Here is a 19,603-nt window from a genome sequence, read left to right as displayed (position 1 = left end):
ATCACGAATTTGGATTATTAAACAGTTTTCTCGTGATTAACGATGAAATTCTATTGAAATTGAAAGGGTATATTTTTAGGAAAAATTAATTTTTGGGAAAGAAGGGTTTTGACTTTCTACTTCTTCATTTTGATACAAAAAATGTGAGAATCATCTAAAGAAAGAAAGGAAACAATCAATCTCAAATGAAGTAAATTTCAGACACAAACTGTAAGAAAAAGCCCTCTCGAAACAGTTATTTTCATATAATATTAATGTGAATATTTATGCGAACGGATTGTTTTCGATTGGAACCGCAGAAAGTATAATATATATAAAGTATAATAGTTTTGCAGACGATACTATTATTCTTTACTCTGAGCAACCTTGGTCTGAGGTCAAAGACATGACACAGAAAGATCTAGAAAAAAAAATCAAAGATTGGTTCGACCATAAACACCTTTCATTGAACTTCAATAAAACCTATTACTTGTCATTTTCTAATAATAAAGCTACACTTCCTCAATTACAATACAATACTTTATTTTTCCGGAGACTTTTTTAAAAGAATGGAAATCGTCATATAGACAGTAAAGATTGGAGTTGAAAAATATCAACGGATAAAATATGGAACATACATAAAATTAATTAAAATCAATAGTAGATGTAGGAGATAATTATATGAAACAATTTAAAAAAAACATAGTGTAAACAGTAGAATAGTAAACAAGCAAACAATCGTGATGTCAAGCAGCCAGATTAGTTTGAAAATATTCATCAAGCGAATAAAAGGCTTTTTTGTTGAGAATATTTTTAACGCTATTTTTGAAATCAATGGAATTTGAAATGTTCTTGATGAATGTTGGAAGTTTATTAAATATTTTCATAGACATAACATGAGGTCCGTTTGATACAGATGTTTATTTGTGTACAGGAACTATTAGATTATAATTTTGCTTGAGAGTATAACCAGCAGCTATGCGGATCGTATCCCTTTGCCGAAACTCATGGCAATGATTCTTAATGTGATTGACACAATTTAAAATATACCTGGATATCACAGTTAAAATTTGTAACTTTGTATATAACTCACAAGTATCACCATATTTTTTAAAACATATGGTTTTTAGTATATTTTTTTGAGCAATCAACAGATCATTCAATTTGCTGCTGTTACCGTAGCAGACTAAGCAGTAATTTAGACTTGAGTGAACATAGGCATAGTAGTAGCTTAATAAAATGATAATGGGAACATAATTTTTGAGATTCCAAATAACGAAACACTTCTTGGATAATTTTATAGAAATAGCGCCAATAAGATCATTCCAGGATAATTGGGAGTCAATGTTCAACACTAAGAATTTGACTGATTTTTTCTGCGCAATAGATTTAGTATTAGCTCTAACCAATATACTCCAGTCCATTTCTCTAAGTGAGAAAACAATGGTATTAGATTTAATGTTATTTAGTACGAGGCCGTTTCTGGCGCAGTAGTTAAGCATATTAGCAATGAATCAAATCAATCAAATAACTATCCGAAACTCTTTCTAGATATCCCCAGGTAACCATATAACGTATTTAGGGTTCTCATAGAACCCCTAAATGTCCCCTGAAATGGTATTTTCACAGTAAGCACATTATAAACAAATTGCGATCTATATTATACAAGTTTCATCAACTGAATGATATACTTAACATTGAAAAAAAAAATCTTCAGTTTGTTTTCTTACTTACTTTACTTGATGAAGATCCATAGTGCCCTAAGGTATATATTGGTCAAACAGGCAGAACATGTAGGAATCGAATCCAGGAACATCATACGAGCTTATGTGAATAAGAAAACAAATGCAACATATTCAAATCATCTCATAGAAGAAAATCATATCTTTAGCGAAAAGTTCGATATTTTGCACATAGAAAATAAAGGTTTGAAACTGAATCATTTGGAAGCAATGGAAATTAATAAACTTGAAAATTCAAACATTCTAATGAATGACCAATTAAATTTGAATAGATCACCATAATTGAACTTGTTTTCTCAAAAACCGCGAGAGAATTATTATTGATGTAGCTGTGAGGTAATATGCTTCAGGTGATCATAATTAAACAGTTACCTTAGGTAGAGGTTCAGGTAATTTATCGGAGGTAGTCTCAATTATGGTTACCTGTAGTATATAAATATTAATGTAAGAACAAGGTAAAGTATTCAAATCACTTGAGAAAGCTACTGTGCTAGCGAAAAATGTTGTAATATATTTTTCAAATAAAGGTTGTGTGTAAGCTTTCTATAGAGCGACAACGGTCTAAACAAAATGAACTGAGCAAACTAATAACTACGAAAGATATTCAAAAGGCTTTTTCGATTTTTGAAAACTGATGTTCTTTCATCTTGAGGCAAGCTAGTATGATTTCGGGATCAGCAATATTAATGGCGAATACACAAAACGGTTGCAGGAATCAAGTTAGCGAGATACTACGTTCCATATCGACGCAGGGCGGCTAATAGACCTTTTATGTCTGCCGTGCGGCGCATACCCGTTAAAATTTAAGCCAAGTACTTTTGCTAAGGACTGAACAGCATTTCCTTGACCGGGGGATAAAATGTCACAAGTAGGATGAGCGAAAAAAATTTACAATATATATATGTACAATAGTGAAAATTACTATATAGTGAAAACCATACAATAATGAGTTTAATTATGAATTTTCATAAAATATCGGCCAGTTATATTCAATCATACAAATGAACTCACGTATGGGGTGTAACACTTGTTGTATTTTGATGCTGTCATTAAAGCAACGAATTAAATCATTTCTCATTTATTTTACCTACAGTTTCTAATAATTATTTCGAAAATTAATTCTAGTATAGCAATGGATAGCTTCCATCTCTCGCAACACCGCATTGATTATTTCTATTGCGGATCAACCTAATATATCCTCCTTCTCCCCAGTTTGTACCCCAAGAGTTTTTGATCAACCAGTAATCCTCGCCATCTTCGTTTCCGTATCCGACAGCCAAAACACCATGATTGAGATAGTAACCAGTGCACTCCGGGTGATTAAAGATCCCACCCCCATATGATTGCCAAATGGAAGCTTCCACGGCAACAGAGATTGGACCAACGGTACCTGCAAAAGGAGTCCAAAGTTATGTTGGGTTAACTCCAAAGTGAGTGGATTCAATCAACCCTCTACTACGACCTACGTGGTCAACACCAATTCAAATGGCATCAAATTAGTTCGTTTTAGGTTCGAAGGGGAGATTGTAACTCTGCTGAGCATTGATTCAGGCCACAAAAGCATATAATAGATTTCATGAAATCCTTCAATATTACATTGAGGCATCTTTTCCAGATACCTGTCTGAAACAGACAAAAAAACAAAGAAAGTCGACTCTAACCCCCTTACTCCCGAACTCTATAACCTCAAGAACATGGTTTCTCTATATTCAGAATGCGCGAGAGTGAACGAAAATTTCAAGGATATATGACGCCAAGTAACTATAATATACAGGGATAAACTAAAGCAGAATAATCAAAGATGCATCGAGCATAAGATAAATAGTTCTCACAATGAATCAAAAACTACGTGGCAAACTATAAATAATATTCAGAAAAAAAACCATAAGCCCAAAGATATTTCCATTTTTAGGGGAGAACATAAGGTGTCATGGGTTGACATGGCTAACAATTTTAATGCACATTTCACGAAAGCGGAAGAACAAAGAGAATATTATCTCAATTTCATGGAAAATATAGTCGCACTCTGCCCAAACTCCATATTTCTCCACCCAATCAAGGAATATGAGGTTTTTGATTTAATAAATGAATAAACGAATTCTAATGCTAGTGGATATGATCAGGTCTCAAACAATCTTCTGAAAAAATGCATGGAAGAAATAGTCTATCCCCTGACCTATCTGATAAATCTTCCCATGGAACGGGGAATGTTCCCTGAGAAATCGAAAGTTGCAATCATTACCCCAATCTCTAAATAAGGAGACTCAAATAGCTATGAGAACTATAGAGGGGTGAGTCTTCTCTCTAGTATATCCAAGGTATACGAAATGAATATTAAAAATCAGTTACTAGGGTTTCTCCTCAAAAATGAATTGCTTTCGACAAACCAGCATGGTTTCATGCAAAATAAAAGCAAGGAAACAGCTTTATATGATTTCATAGAACACGTAGTAACAGCCTTGGATAACAACTGCAAATTTGTAGTTTGTTCATCGATTTTTCTAGAGAATTTGACTGTGTGGATCACTATGTACTAGTCCAGAAAATGCATGGCTATGTGGTTCGTGGAGTTGCCCAAAATTTGATGACGTCATATCTAGAGGATAGGTCAAAAACAGTGAGAATTCAAGTTGTTCAAAGTCAGTCCTTGGCCTGCAAGCAAGGAGTTCCACAGGGGTCTATACTCGGACCACTGCTTTTTCTTATTTATGCAAACGACCCAAATAGTATTTCAAAGGTACATATAGTTGCATATGCAGACGATACAAATGTTCTGGTCACTGATTATAATACATTAGCACTTGCAGAATCAACAGAATCCATATATGAGAAAATAATGAAATGGGCTGAAAAAAATCATTTGGCACTAAATATCAGCAAAACAGCATTGGTCAAATTCACAATGCAGAACACCACCGAAACTCTCAAAATATATGAAGATAGCCAACTAGAGGTGACATCCAAACCAGAAACAAAAATGCTAGGTCTAATTCTAGATGACACTAGCCTTGTCTTTGAAGGTGCGTTTGAAAAGAGCAGGATAGCATTTAGAAGTGGATGCCTGTGAATATTATTGGGGTAGGCCAGTCGTTGTTACAATAGGTTTCAGATCATCTGTTTGGGAGAATATAGGTGGTGGTGGTAGCGGATGCTCTGTCACAGAAGCGGTTAAAAGGTTCTATGCCAGAAACCTTAAAACCTTCCATTATATTTATAGGAGTAGCTGCCAATGGTAGTGCATCACGAACCAAGGAAGGGACGTCATAAATTGTCATCGACTTTCCAGCGTTGCTTCGCATCCAGCTATCTTGAGCAGAAGATAAATACTGTTTATCTAGGGGCTGCCAACGGTGAGAGCAGTGGGGCGGAAAAGACAGCATCACCACCCAATTTTCTTTTGCATAATTTATAGTTTTTATTGCTAAATGGGGCTCATAGTTGTCCAATAATAAGAGTACTGGACTGTCTTCCGATGGCTTTACGTGAGCAAGCAAGTGCTCCATAAATTTATAAAATTCTTCGGTCGTCACCCAGCCAGAACCATTAGCTGTTCCAATGGACCCTGGGGGACCATCTCTAATAAAATGGTCGTGAATTTTTTTTCTAGGAAACAGAAACATAGGTGGTTTAGAATTTCTGATCGCACTTACGGCAGTACATAAGGTGACAAGTACCCCTCTCTCACTTGAAGTAATGCCACCAACCTGCTTGGTTCCTTTTACGGCGATAATTTTACTAACTTTTTGTACGGTAGTTACACCCGTCTTATCGAGATTCCAAATCTGGGAAGCAGTAAAACCGTATCTGTTAGCTAGCTTATCAAAAAATAGGGACAGATTAACTCTATTGAAATTCGTTGCTCTTTGTAAGCTTGTAGGTTCTGGGGTCCGAATAAAGAGCCCCCTTTTTTTAGAAAATCTATCAGCCAATCTTGTTCAGCATACTTGGTTTCCTTCCAGGAGTTTGAAACTTTAATATCATAATGCAAGGCACACTCATAAGCCAATTAACGAACTTCTTTGGGAGTCAAACCGAAATCAATTTTTGAAGCGCTTTTCAAATATTCTACTAGACTGGTGGTTTGCTGATCGTTAAAAACTGGACTTCGGTGATAGCTTACACTGTTCAATTTGATAGGAGCCTCCGAAACGTTTGCTTTTTCAACATATCTCACGAGAGTCACATGACATATATCTAAAGCTTTTGCCACTGAGCGAATTGACTCTTTGTTGTGTATAACTCTGTGTAAGGCCTTTTCCATGTCTTCTTTAGAAGTAGAACCTCTGTTTGTTTTTTTCTTATATGTTCTCATCCTAAAAACAAGTGATATTTCAGTAAACTGCATGTTTGTTTGTAAGTAGTAACATGTTACATTTTGCCCCGAGCAGTTTGTTACAATTTACCCCGAGCTTGATTTTATAAGAATTATCTCGGTAAATTTTAAAGAAAACATAATATCACTAAAATACGTATACACTGTGATCAGGCAATGTGCAATGACTAGTTTGTGTCAAAAAAGCGAAAGCTTCACCGGTTTGTGATAGTAGTTAATCGAAATCAACGTGCTAGATCAAAATTTACTTACGTGCTCAAAATATCAACAATCTCAGAAATAAACGTAACACCGATATAAAGCGATTGGCTGCATAAGTTGAATTGGCACTGATAACATTCCCTAGAAGTCCGTGCATGATGAGGGATTGCCAGAATAAACTTTCAGGAGATTTTGCGTCTGTCACACCTTACTCCGTGTTACAACCTGCTCCGGTCTCCCCTATTGGCTCTAGACAACACCGGGTATAAATACCAATCAAAAACCAAACTATGACAGGACTATATTTTGCAAATGAAAATTAACATTGAAACTATCCGTTCAGTCTATATACATCCGATGAAAAATGCATGCAAACTCAAAATGCACTAGAAGTATAATTCTGAGAAATGAACAAATCACTATCCTCATCAAGATTCTTTTTATCCAAGAGTGACGTCCAAAGTAGTCTCGGAATACCGTGAAAAAACGGAATGGCAATCAGATTATCAACTTCCTATTTGAATAACATGAACAGATCTTCATAATAGGAAAGAGAAGAACTGTGGAATTGCTTCAACAAAGCAGGGATGGCTCAGAATATTTGTGCGAGAAGTTTCGAAAATTCACTCCAGATTTTAGCATTTCCATAAAATCCTTTCTTGCAGTAATTCAAAGTATCGTGACAATTTTCATAAATGTCTTTTTCTTGATATTTTCAACGGGTAGAAAAAGGTGATGCTGTTTCAATACACGAGTAACGAAAAAAGAAGCAATTAATGTGTTTTCATGTCATCTCCACGTAGATCTATTATGGAAGCTAAACATCGATGACTGGCCTTACCTACTGCGTTTTTGAGAGCCTGTTCGTTTCTTCCTACGGAAGCGTAGCCGCGCACTCTGATAGCGCTACGAGAAGAATCGGCTCTGCAGGATCCTCTGACACCTCTGTAGGGATAGGACGCCTCCGTTTCTAATCCATAATTTGCGACGTAATTGAAAGCATATTCCATTGAACCCCCTTGGCAAGCGTTGTTGCTAGTTGAACAGTCTACGAGTTGTTGTTCGCTAAGGGACACTCTTCTACCGTGCTTGATGATGCTTTGTCCTTCAAGACTTCCTGTCTGAAATTTGGAACTAAATTAAAGTAAGTAGCAGGGGAGCCCCCGATGCAAAATAGGGATTTACTCGAGCGTCATTGAGACATATTAGGTTACAAAGCTCAGATGACAAGAAGAAAAAATGTTATATGATATGTACATTTTCATCGGTAGGGGAAGCGGCTATAAATTTTCAAATATGTAAAAAAATACTGTTGCTTGGACATACTCGAGCGCGTCAGATATTGTCCTACGTATTTTTAATAATGTTGGTATGTTACTCTGATCATTTGTATGATGTGGGTAGTTGTACGTTAAAAGTGGAAAGAAAAAAATGTAATCAAGCGCGTCAGATTTTCTAAGGGGGTGTTAAGTGTAACAAAAAAAAAGCTCTCATTCAATAATCTGAGGATTTCGATCTGACGCAAACTCGCGGTGCAAAAAAAATCGTCATTTTGAAATACTCAAGCGCGTCAGATTAAGATATATATGGTTCATCTTTATGTTTTAGACGTGCTGTCTCATAATCTGACGATTTTCTAAAGGGATTCATTCAATCTGACAAAAACAATATTTTTTTAATTTTTTTTTTAATTCATTGAACCTAATTAATTGAAAAACTCAGGAAATAGCATGCAAATAAATAAGTGTGTGTTTTTTAAGTAGAATACTTGTATATATAAGAAAATAATTTTTTTAAAATGCTCAAACAATTAAAGTTTTCATAATCAATTGATTCATTAATGAAGAAAAGAGAACTGAAACGTCCCTCACAGGCGGCCTTATACAGGGACTTCTTTGAAATGACAGATATTTTTCAATATTTTTCAACAAATTAAGGTTACTTGGACAATTTTATGAATAAAAGTACTCGTGTGGAAAGTCGATCGGAGCAACGAGTCTTGATAAAAATGTAGTTCTACTCGACGACATCAAACCCGCTCGTCCACCATTATTTGAAATGAATAATTATCAAAGCAGAAATAATAATGATAACGTTAATTCAACAACATTTATAACAGGAATAATACAAAGTATGCTAAAATGAAGTCGTAAACAAAAAGTACAGTACCTATATGGAAGTTTAAGTCACAATTGTGATAGCAGATATTTTTTCAAAAGAAATATCAAGTTCTGTAGATTCGTGGTGTTTTTAAACTAACAAGCTACTCTACTATGAAATATCGAATTCATTCCATATTTTGTATGTACATAATACGTGTGGAATAATCACGTTTCGTGTTGATCAGTTATCTGAATCTCATGAAACTCAACATTCGAATGTTTCAAATTCTTCTTCACAGCTAAACTGTTGAGGAGTTTCACTGATAATTATAATTTTATGGGAGAAATTCTTTAACACGAATCTAAATTTAGCTGAAAAAACGCACATCGGAAAAAATATTTACTATACTAATAAAAAGCAAACGAATGAACTACAAAAACGGCTGCACATGATCAGGTGAAAAATATCCAGGGAATAATTATGTTCCATTTCTTTCACAGATGTTGACAAAAAAACCTTTTAGAAAGTTTTGATAAAAAATGAGAAACTGAAATGCGATTTTGTTTTGTTGAGTGGTGCGTTGTCATATGACTATCATTGTATTGTCAATATTCTATAGGATATTTTGAATTTTTTTGATATGGCCGAACAGTTTACATTCAATGAATATGCAGATATGCATGTATTTTATGGACGAGCATTTTGTAATGCTGCAGAAGCTCGTCGTCTGTATTCCGAGCATTTTCCCAATCGAACGGTACCGTCAAGAGAAACATTCGAGCGTGTCGATCGCAGCTTGAGGGAGACAGGTATGTAATAATTGATAATTAATTTGAGCACGTTGTTTTATTTCGATATTATTGTAGGTACAGTTTTGCCAAAACGAGGTGGTGAGGGCGCTCCTAGGACTGTACGTACCGTTGTATTGGAGGAAAATATTTTGGAAGCCGTCGCTGATGATCCTTCAATCAGCATCAGAAATCTATTAGAACAGTTCCATACATCCAAGTCCACTATTCATAGAATAATTAGGGAACAACTGCTCCACCCATTTCACATCCAGAAGGTACATGCCATGACACCTCAAGATTTTCCAGCACGACTGGAATATGCCAATTGATTCATGGATAGGCAAAGAGAGGATATGACTTTTATTAATCGAGTTTTATTCACTGATGAAGCAGGTTTCAGTAGAGATGGAGTTATCAACTCTCATAATCTCCATATATGGGCCGAAGAAAATCCCCATGGGATATTGCAAACCAAACACCAACGGAAATTCAACGTGAATGTTTGGGCTGGTATCATAGGAAACCATCTTATAGGACCATTCGTTCTACAGGACCGATTGAATGGAGAACGTTATTTGGAGTTCATTCAGAACGATTTGAATGGACTTTTGGAACATGTTCCATTGCAAACCCGAAGAGATATGTGGTTTATGCATGATGGCGCTCCTCCTCACTTTAGTTTGATTGTGCGTGACCATCTGAACCATATTTTCCACAATAGATGGATTGGTAGAGGTGGGCCATATTCATGGCCATCGCGGTCTCCGGATTTAAATCCATTGGATTTCTTTCTGTGGGGGCATCTAAAAAGCCTTGTTTACGCTACACCTATTCACACAAGAGATGAATTGTTGAATAGAATAGCATTACATTGTGAAGCCATACGAAACGACCCTGGAATGCTATTTCAAGTACAGAGAGGGTGTCTTCGCAGACTAAGAAAATGTATAGAGAGAGAAGGTGGTCATATCGAGCAGTTTCTGTAGCGGATTTTTCATTTCTGTTTGCTCTTGAGGCTCTTGAGTTTCGTTAGTTAAACGTGTTTGCATTATAAAAATTCGTTATGAACATTTTACCTATAATTTCCATTTTCCTTAAAAACTAATATTTTCGAATAATGGTAGACATCTCAGTATAAATGTTGTTGAATTAACGTTATCATTATTATTTCTGCTTTGATAATTATTCATTTCAAATAATGGTGGACGAGCGGGTTTGATGTCGTCGAGTGAAACTACATTTTTATCAAGACTCGTTGCTCCGATCGACTTTCCACACGAGTACTTTTATTCATAAAATTGTCCAAGTAACCTTAATTTGTTGAAAAATATTGAAAAATATCTGTCATTTCAAAGTTTTGGGGTGTGGACCATCGGCGGTAGTCCGTTCCTGACTTTGTAGCAAAACAACTGACTCCTGCATGAAAGCTCATCGAAGGAATTCATTTGTTTAGTCAATTACCAAAATTTGGATGATTTTGAATATTCACTTGAAAAGTTATCAAAGAAAAACATTTTTCATTTTGTAACTTCGAGGGCCCGTTACTTGGTAACGAAGGATTTTAGGAAAAAAAGTTATATGAAGTACTGGTGATATTTTGACCCCATCTATACATTCCCGAGAGGAAAAGAGGAAGTCCAGGGACACCCTGTATATAAGAAAATAATTTTTTAAAATTCTCAAACAATTAAAGTTTTCATAATCAATTGATTCATTAATGAAGAAAAGAGAACTGAAACGTCTCTCACAGGCGGCCTTATATATGAGGCACATATTTGGTGGAGGTACCATAAGGTGAGCTGCTGTGACAAAACTCTTCAGAATTGGATAAAGAAACTAGGATTTAGATTAAAAATAATAAACAAATGTCAAGCAGTTTCGGAAAGCAGAAGAACAGTGAAATTGCATAACAAATACTTAGAACAAATAACTAAAAATAGACAAGAACAACGCCAAATTGTCTATTTTGGAGAAACTATGTATGACATTCACGACTCACGACAATGTTGACTATCATAACAACATGGAACCTAATATTTTTGGTGAATGCTAATTTATTGAAATAATATTACCTACTTCTTGTAAATATTTCAAAGGTGACCCGATTTCCCTCCCTCTCATCAACACTATGAAATGACTTCATTGCGACAAATACGAAATGATAATCTTACTGTACTGAATGCCCAGCAGCTTCCACATTGTTCTTGATTTTTGACTCCCAAAACGGCTCCTTGATGTACCCAGTTGATGGCGGTTGGTGCTTCGAGACTCTCATTCAGTGATTCTTGAAGAGGAGTAAATAAAATTTCGGGTTTAGTGGCGATGTTTTCGTTGAGCAAACTGATGAATTCTTCTTTGGTCAAATCTGAGAATTGGTTTACTGCCAAGAAGTAAGACTCTTCTCCATTTTCGTATTTCACGTTATGAGATTCGATTTCTCGAAGTTTTTCTTGGAAGATGTTGAAGCGGAGTTTTTCCTCTCTGAGGCTTCTATATGACTTGCCATGTGTGTTCTGCAAATATAATAATAATAATATTACTGTTTATTCCTGAAAGTTCAAAATTTTACAATAGTTTGAAGTACATAGATATATTGTGAGTCAATAAACAGAAAAAACTCAAGAAGCTTTAGTATATTTCATCAGTTTGGACTTCCATCATCTGATATAATGTTGATTGATTTGATAACTCTGAAAAAAAATCAAAAAGATTAACCGAAAAGAACAATTTTATTTAACAAAAACTGAAATTACAAAGAAATAATTTACAACAACCAAACAAATAAAAATTGAAATATTAATAAAAGCTGAAAAAATTGAAGAGATTGATAACAAAAAATGAAAGAATAAAAATTTTAAGATTTCAAACCAAGTTATGTCACAACGTTTCGATTGTAAGTATCCACAATCGTCTTCGGATGATTGGACTTATTCCTCCGAGATCTGACTATTTATAGGTCATTCGAGTGCTTTCACCTATCCCCTCTTCCCTCTTTACGCTTCATTGGTTTTGGCGGGAGATGACCGTTTGGCGGGAGTTGGTCTTTTTTCGCTTGATTACGAAATTGATAACAATACCATAAGTCGAGTTAATGAAATGAAAGACATTGGCATTAATTTTGATCAGAAATTCACTTTTGTTTCTTTAGACCAAGCTGTTTTGTCCGCTAGTCGAATGTTGGGATTCATAATGTGGAACACCAGAGAATTTAGAGATATTAGGATGAAAATTTTTTGCCAAAAAAATTATCCTATCAAATTTGTCTATTTCTAGTCATGTGTGTTGAAATAACCAATGAAACCATCATTACACTGAAAATTTTTTGCCAAAAAAATTATCCTATCAAATTTGTCTATTTCTAGTCATGTGTGTCGAAATAACCAATGAAACCATCATTACACTGATAACTACCCATGGATAGTTTTCACGGGTAGTTATCACTTATGTCATGACATTGCTAAGCAACCAACACAATAAAGTTGTTTGACATTTCAGTAATTCAATCTATTTCGAAAATGTCACTTCCTCGCTTTGGTGTTCAAAATGATGCGGCAATTGACAAAATCATTGAAGAACATACACCAAAAAATACTGTCAATAGTAAAAAATACACTTGGAAAATATTTATGGAGTTATATCATTATACGAATTGTTCTTTTAATAACTGTGTGTTCAATAAATAATTTTGTTCGAATTGCAAAAAATTTTCTCACCGAATATCCCTCGAACATTGATAAATAACTCATAATTTTATCACAACTTCCTCAAGCACGTTATTTTAGGTAACATCCCTCCGCCTTCGGCGTCGGGATGTTACCAAATAACGTGCTTTCGAAAACTGTGATAAAATTATTTCGTTAGTTATCAATGTCCTTGGGATATTATAGCTGATAACTACCCATGGATAGTTTTCACGGGTAGTTATCACTTATGTCATGACATTGCTAAGCAACCAACACAATAAAGTTGTTTGACATTTCAGTAATTCAATTTATTTCGAAAATGTCACTTCCTCGCTTTGGTGTTCAAAATGATGCGGCAATTGACAAAATCATTGAAGAAAATACACCAAAAAATACTGTCAATAGTAAAAAATACAGTTGGAAAATATTTATGGAGTTATATCATTATACGAATTGTTCTTTTAATAACTGTGTGTTCAATAAATAATTTTGTTCGAATTGCAAAAAATTTTCTCACCGAATATCCCTCGAACATTGATAAATAACTCATAATTTTATCACAACTTCCTCAAGCACGTCATTTTAGGTAACATCCCTCCGCCTTCGGCGTCGGGATGTTACCAAATAACGTGCTTTCGAAAACTGTGATAAAATTATTTCGTTAGTTATCAATGTCCTTGGGATATTATAGCTGATAATCACGCTATTCTATGCTTATGTGAGGTCCAAACTAAAATGTGTGGCGATGATCTGGTTTATTTATAATTCTCACACACACAAAGAAAGTTCTTGAAATTCTTGTCTTTTCATACTACAGGCACAGAATAAATAAAGATGCGAAAGCTTTGATGCCGCCTTCGATGTTCGATGGCTCAAAATTCGTAACCTTGAATATGATGTGTATACCACCTCGATATACACGGAGAAAAAGGTTTGGTTGATTTCAACTATTTCCTCTTAATGTACACTGAAAAAACATGCTTTCGCTGTTCACAGAAAAAGTTATGGTATTTTTGTGGTACATTATAATGAAATAAAGAAACTCGCATATTGACAAATTCGATTACAGAGATAAGTAGATATCATCAATTAAGTTCGATAGTGAAATTTGATAAAAAATTAGGAATATTTTTAATTTTGTATATTTTCTTATTAGTCAGTGGGCTATGCTTGAAGACTGGCAGTAAAATCTAAAGAAATGAATATTAAACGTTCAAGCCAGTCTCGAATATACCTATACCACAGACTACAGGTATTTACCCTCAAAGGGGAATTGACTACTCCATCCTTTTGAACCAATTTAATATTACATATCACTGAATACACGTAGACTTCTCTTTACGGTTACATTTCTATATAATTCAATAAATGATAATATCTCCTGTACTCCGCTCCTACAAAATGAATTTTTATGTACCACACCTCAACTCAAGATACGAGAAAACATTTCATCGTCAGAGTAGTAGAACAAATGTGGATCTCAAAGCACCAGTAAATTCATTGTGTTATAATTTTAATTTAGTATGTAACATGTGTGACATTGAAGAACTTTATCAAGGACTTCATCTTACATGAAACCTTCCATTTATAGTTTTTTTTATATAAATTTTGATTGTTTTATGTCAAGCTTGTGAATGCTAATTTATTTATAATATGTCAAATGAATCTAATTATATTATTTCATTTATATTATTAATATCATTTGTAATTTGCCAATTTATTATGTAATATGTGAATTTAATTGAATTGAATGTTATTTTTTTAGTATATTTTCTTTAACATTTCCTGTAATTGGGTGTACGCCTGTTGGAAATAAAGTGCTATCTATCTAAATCCAACCTCATACACAAGTCAATTTAAATATTCTCGGGAAGTCAAGCGGCGTTGAAAGCTCTTAGCTCTTACCGAGCAACGTCTAAACTGGAAGCAAATTGCAAAAAAGACTATCTCCTCGATAAGAAGACTTAACAGATTGTCTCTAGTCTGGATTCCTGGCCATACTGGCCTGGAAGGCAATGAAGCTGCGACTCCCTTGCAAAGGAAGGTGCTGCAAGCAGCTTCATCGGACTGAAACCTGTCATTGGCATCGCTTTAGGCTTTGCCGAACAAAGACTGAACACCTGGATGGCAAGAAAATTTATGGACTTCTGGCAGAGCCTTCCAGGATTGGCTTACTTCAAGGCGTTTATTCACCTTTCAAAGCTTGATACCAAACAGTTGTTAGACTACGATGTCTAAGAGGTCTTCTTACAGGTCACTGTCATTTGAATCATCATATGCAGACACTCGGACTTTCGGAAGACAGTGTGTGTCGCCTCTGTTTGGAAAATGATGAATAAGCAGAGCGTACACTTTGTGCCTGCCCCGCTGGGGACCGAGTTTGATTTTCCTCTTGAAGATGATCATTTGATGATCGAAACACATGTCGGGGTGTTGAAATAACGGTTTAGTGTTGGGAAAATACTCCAGTAACATTCAAAACTTTTTGTGCAGGTCATTTTGTGCAATTCAAGTTCATTAATATGCGGCTGATCATCTGAATTGAGTGAACAAGTCGTAACTTGATTTTTCAAACTCAAACTCAATAAATTATCATTCAGCCAGAAAAGAATTTGTCTCAGATTGATCCCAGAAGTTTTGTAGACTTCATCTCAAGTTCTACCAGTGAAAATCATAGCCGTGTCATCAGTAACACACTATATGACCGTCAAATGTATTAATCTACGTTATTGAGTTTATGTGAGCACGAAAAAGGATCAGGCTAAGTACTGTTCCCTGAGGTATACCAACATTGATTTGTAATGTTGCACTGAGTTTGCTACCAATTTCAACAGTTTGTGTTCTTTGTTTTAAATGATATAATCTCGAGTGAGTTTATTTTCTTAACGAACAAGTGGAAAATTTAAACTATTTGAAATCTTCATCTCATAGCTTAGAATATTCACCTATTTGTTTGAACAATTTAGCAATGCCTTACCTTGAATTCTACCCACAATTCTTGGTCTGATGCTGCTGTGATAGCTACTACCAGAGAGGCTAAGATGGCAAAGAGTTTCATTCTGATTTTTCTGAAAATAAAAGCACAGTACAGAACTAACATTGTGTTGAGCAGAAAAAGTTGTATCAATTAAATAATTTGGTATGTTTTTTTCTAAAACTACACCTTAAGATTTAATTTCCACAAACTTTATTCTCAAGATATATCACGACATGTTTTGCTATCACAGTAACTTTTTTGTAGTGAATGACATTCTGAAAGTATGTCATTCACTATGAACATGATTTTGTAGTTTTCCACCCTATACACCCATTTCAACATAAACTAACAGCATTCAATAATAGGCTTGACTGACTATTGAATTTAGAAAGCAATTGTCAAAGGAAACTGATTTTCATAAAACATATTGCTGTCAACAATGGTTACAAGGTGGATATTATTGACTCAATTATTCCTAAAAAATTTCAAAACCAAGCTCTGAAGCAGGTCTATCCAGTCTTAAAGAATGATGGTGAACATTATGAAACTCTCCTTATTTTGGTGATCCTTCAAATAATATTGCTCGTTTTTTAAAAAAACAAGGAATTGGACGAAGCCTACAGAACAAATGATAATTTGAGTGAATTCATCGAAAACAATAAAGATAAACCTACAGTATCGGATAGATCGGGAGTCTATAAGTTGAATGTAACTGGAGTTGTTTCCCAACACCAAATCATGATTTTAACACCTTGACACGTGTTTGGATCACCAAGTGATCAATCTTCAAGAGTGAGATCAAACTAACCATACTTACAAAGCTATCCCTATTTATACCATTGACACCTGTTCCAGGTGCCTGTGTCGTGAGTGTCTTAAATTAATTTTACATACAATTTGCCTTTACAATGTGCAAAACTAATTCAAGACAAGTTGTAAAATCAATTTAAGACACTCAAAACGCAGGTACCTGGAACACGTATCCATGGTATAAATAGGGATAGCTTTGTAAGTATGATTAGTTTGATTTTTCTCTTGAAGATGTTCACTTGGTGATCGAAACACGTGTCGAGGTGTTGAAAATAACGATTTGGTGTTGGGAAAAAACTCCAGTAATATTCATTACTACACCAAAGGTTCGAAACAGTGCATCACAAAAAGACTGATAGGTTCATAGACTTATAGAGATTTATAGAGTTTTATAACGATTATGGCGTATTGCATTTCGAAGAGGAAGATTCAAAACTCAACCTTTTGGAATGCTTAGAAATCAATAGATTTGAAAATTCGGGGTTATTGATGAAATGATCAAATAGATTATGTGGTCCTCAGTGTCATTGTTTTTCGAATTTGAAAGCCGTGGATTTTTGAAATTTCTTCCTGACGTTTCGCTGGTGCGAATGGTTAGCTTCTTCAGAGGTTTAACGATCATGGCTTGCTGTCCGATGACTACCTTTTAGGCTTCGTGAAGCGTATTTATGCCTTGCAAGGTAATCAGTTGTATATGTACCTGTATTTGTACCTGTACTTGTACCTGCACTTGTACCTGCACTTGTATCTGCACTTGTACCTGTACTAGTACCTACACTCGAACCTGGAACATTAACAATCTTCCAGGTTCCAGGTTCAAGTGTTGGTACAAGTGCGGGTACAAGTTCCGGTACAAATTCAGGTACAACCACAGGTGCAAATACAGATACAAATACAACTGATTACCTGACAAGGCATAAATACGCTTCACGAAGCCTTCAGCAAGCCATGATGGTTAAACCTCTGAAGAAGCTAGCCACTCGCGCCAGCGAAACGTCAGGAAGAAATTCCAAAATGCCATGGCTTTCAAATTCGAAAAGCAACGACACTGAAAATCTCAGCCGTGAAAGTCTAAACCATTCTGTCAGATGATGTGGTGCTGCAGATTTTTCCGGGTTTTCCTGCAGCTGCTAAGGCAAATGCGCCACTGGAATCAATGAAGTCGGCCCGGAGCGCCAATTAATTTTTGTTGTTGTTTTATAATTTCATGATTTGTATATTGAATATTCTCAATATCTTACATTGAAAACTGTAAATCTATAAGATTTGAATTATTCCTCTTTAGTGAAGTTAGTTTGCAATGAGAAAATTGGTAATTGGGATAGATACCAAAATTAGGTAAAATGATAGCTCATGTATTCACTCTTCTTCAGTTTCATGAAAGATGAATAGTTTATGTAATGAACGTATCATGTAGAAATTTGTCAGGTAATAATAATCATAACACTGCACAACAAAATGGAACTTTTTTTTGTTGCATGAGATTTTTCACCTGTTGTTTACTAATTTAGGCTCGCTTATTTTAAATCTTCTCTTAGATTTTTTCTAGCAGTTCTAGTTTAGAAGATACAGGTACTCCATTAAAATGTACTCTCTATTTGACTGTTCATATCGCTATCGTTAACGTCTCACTAGTTTCTGTTTTTTTTGCATAGCTTCGTCAAGAAGGACCTGTGTTACAATCCAAATAGATTTTGTCACATTTGTGGCAAATATACCTACATTAAATGTGTCGAACTTCGTGAAAAATGCCTACATGAAGTACTTTCAACGGCCATTGGAAACAAACAACATGCCCTGAATAACGAATATAGTATGTATAACATGTGTGTGGGTCTTTACGATTATGGAAAACTAAAAGAGGAATCCCGTGAACTTCATTAGTCCTATGATTTGGCGTGAACCGTCGAACTACGACGACGCGACGACAGGAAATAATCGCCAAAATCATTCCAAATGGGTTTATCCTACTGTCCGTTCAACTGATATATTAGAACCCCAATCAAGTACATCTCAGGTACGTTCGCAGGAAATTGTTCAACCAACGAAACTATTTAGTGAAAATCTCACAATGAAATATATCTGGAATATTTTACTTCACTCCAAAGCATCGATTCAAGCCAAACGTTTTTAAAATTGATCTGAATTTTCAAATGAAGTCAAAAAAATTTAATCAAATAATACTGAAAAAGTGTAAATCTCATTATGAAAACTCACCTTTGTATTGAGAACAACAGACTGAAACTATGACCCATTTACCATTTTGGTGGCCTTTTTATAGCAACTATTTCAATCCACTTTACTTATAATAGTTATTGTTTGCAAATCTCCTCACAAAGCTATCTGTTCTGAAACCACTTCAGATTTTTAATCCCAGTGTTTATTTTTGATGGAGGTTTCTCGAATTGGGAAACTCCATTGCTCATCATTAGTATATTTGCGTGGCGTTAGATATCAATTCAAGAAAAATATTTCTATTTCGCATTTTGATTTTATTGAATTATGAAAACTATCTCCAGCATAGAGAGTTATTCAAGATTATTGGATTATTATTTAGGAATTAAAGTGCATAAGATTTTCTATACTAGAATGTACAAAAATATATAAAATTATCTAAGAACAATTCGTTCAGGCCAGTCTCAACTCCCTACACAGTAGGTTAATGGACTGACACCTCTCAGAAAACAACTACTCCCCTGGCTAATACCACGAAGGGCGTCGGATTATATTTTCAATTATTGGAACACACTTGCAGACCGGTTCGGGCTGTTTGGCCACTCGTCAGTGCAAGGTAGTGTATATCATCAACACGAAGTCGATGATTTCCTATAATTGAAAATCGAATTCCGTCAGAGTATCATTCCTCGAACTAAGCTGAAGCATACAACAAACAACAGGTTTGTCGTCACCCCATCTGCCTGTGAACGAGGTAACTAACTGCATATCCAAAATTTACCCAATTCCTCGTATAAGGAAAGAAAACT

General features: G+C 35.0%; 1 protein-coding gene and 1 long non-coding RNA gene across 2 annotated transcripts; both read right to left on the bottom strand.

Annotated features, from left to right (window-relative positions):
- Nucleotides 1-2,783: 2,783 nt before the first annotated feature.
- Nucleotides 2,784-18,982, bottom strand: LOC111513727 (cathepsin L-like proteinase). The gene is made up of 5 exons (XM_023169957.2): nucleotides 18,837-18,982; nucleotides 15,810-15,900; nucleotides 11,321-11,662; nucleotides 7,097-7,376; nucleotides 2,784-3,111 (listed from the first exon to the last, which is right to left on the bottom strand). Exons 1-5 carry the CDS (start codon nucleotides 18,872-18,874, stop codon nucleotides 2,843-2,845), a joined length of 1,020 nt encoding a protein of 339 aa, XP_023025725.2. The 5' UTR covers nucleotides 18,875-18,982; the 3' UTR covers nucleotides 2,784-2,842.
- Nucleotides 5,334-7,090, bottom strand: LOC141483109 (uncharacterized). Its single transcript, XR_012465913.1, has 2 exons — nucleotides 6,307-7,090; nucleotides 5,334-6,034 (listed from the first exon to the last, which is right to left on the bottom strand). It is a non-coding gene; the product is annotated as an uncharacterized lncRNA (long non-coding RNA).
- Nucleotides 18,983-19,603: the final 621 nt, after the last annotated feature.

Source organism: Leptinotarsa decemlineata, unplaced genomic scaffold (genome assembly GCF_025532065.1).
Source record: "Leptinotarsa decemlineata unplaced genomic scaffold, Ldec_3_MD MMD2_tig00002974_RagTag_RagTag, whole genome shotgun sequence".
Classification (NCBI taxonomy): domain Eukaryota; kingdom Metazoa; phylum Arthropoda; class Insecta; order Coleoptera; family Chrysomelidae; genus Leptinotarsa; species Leptinotarsa decemlineata.
This window is presented reverse-complemented; position numbering and strand designations above follow the sequence as displayed.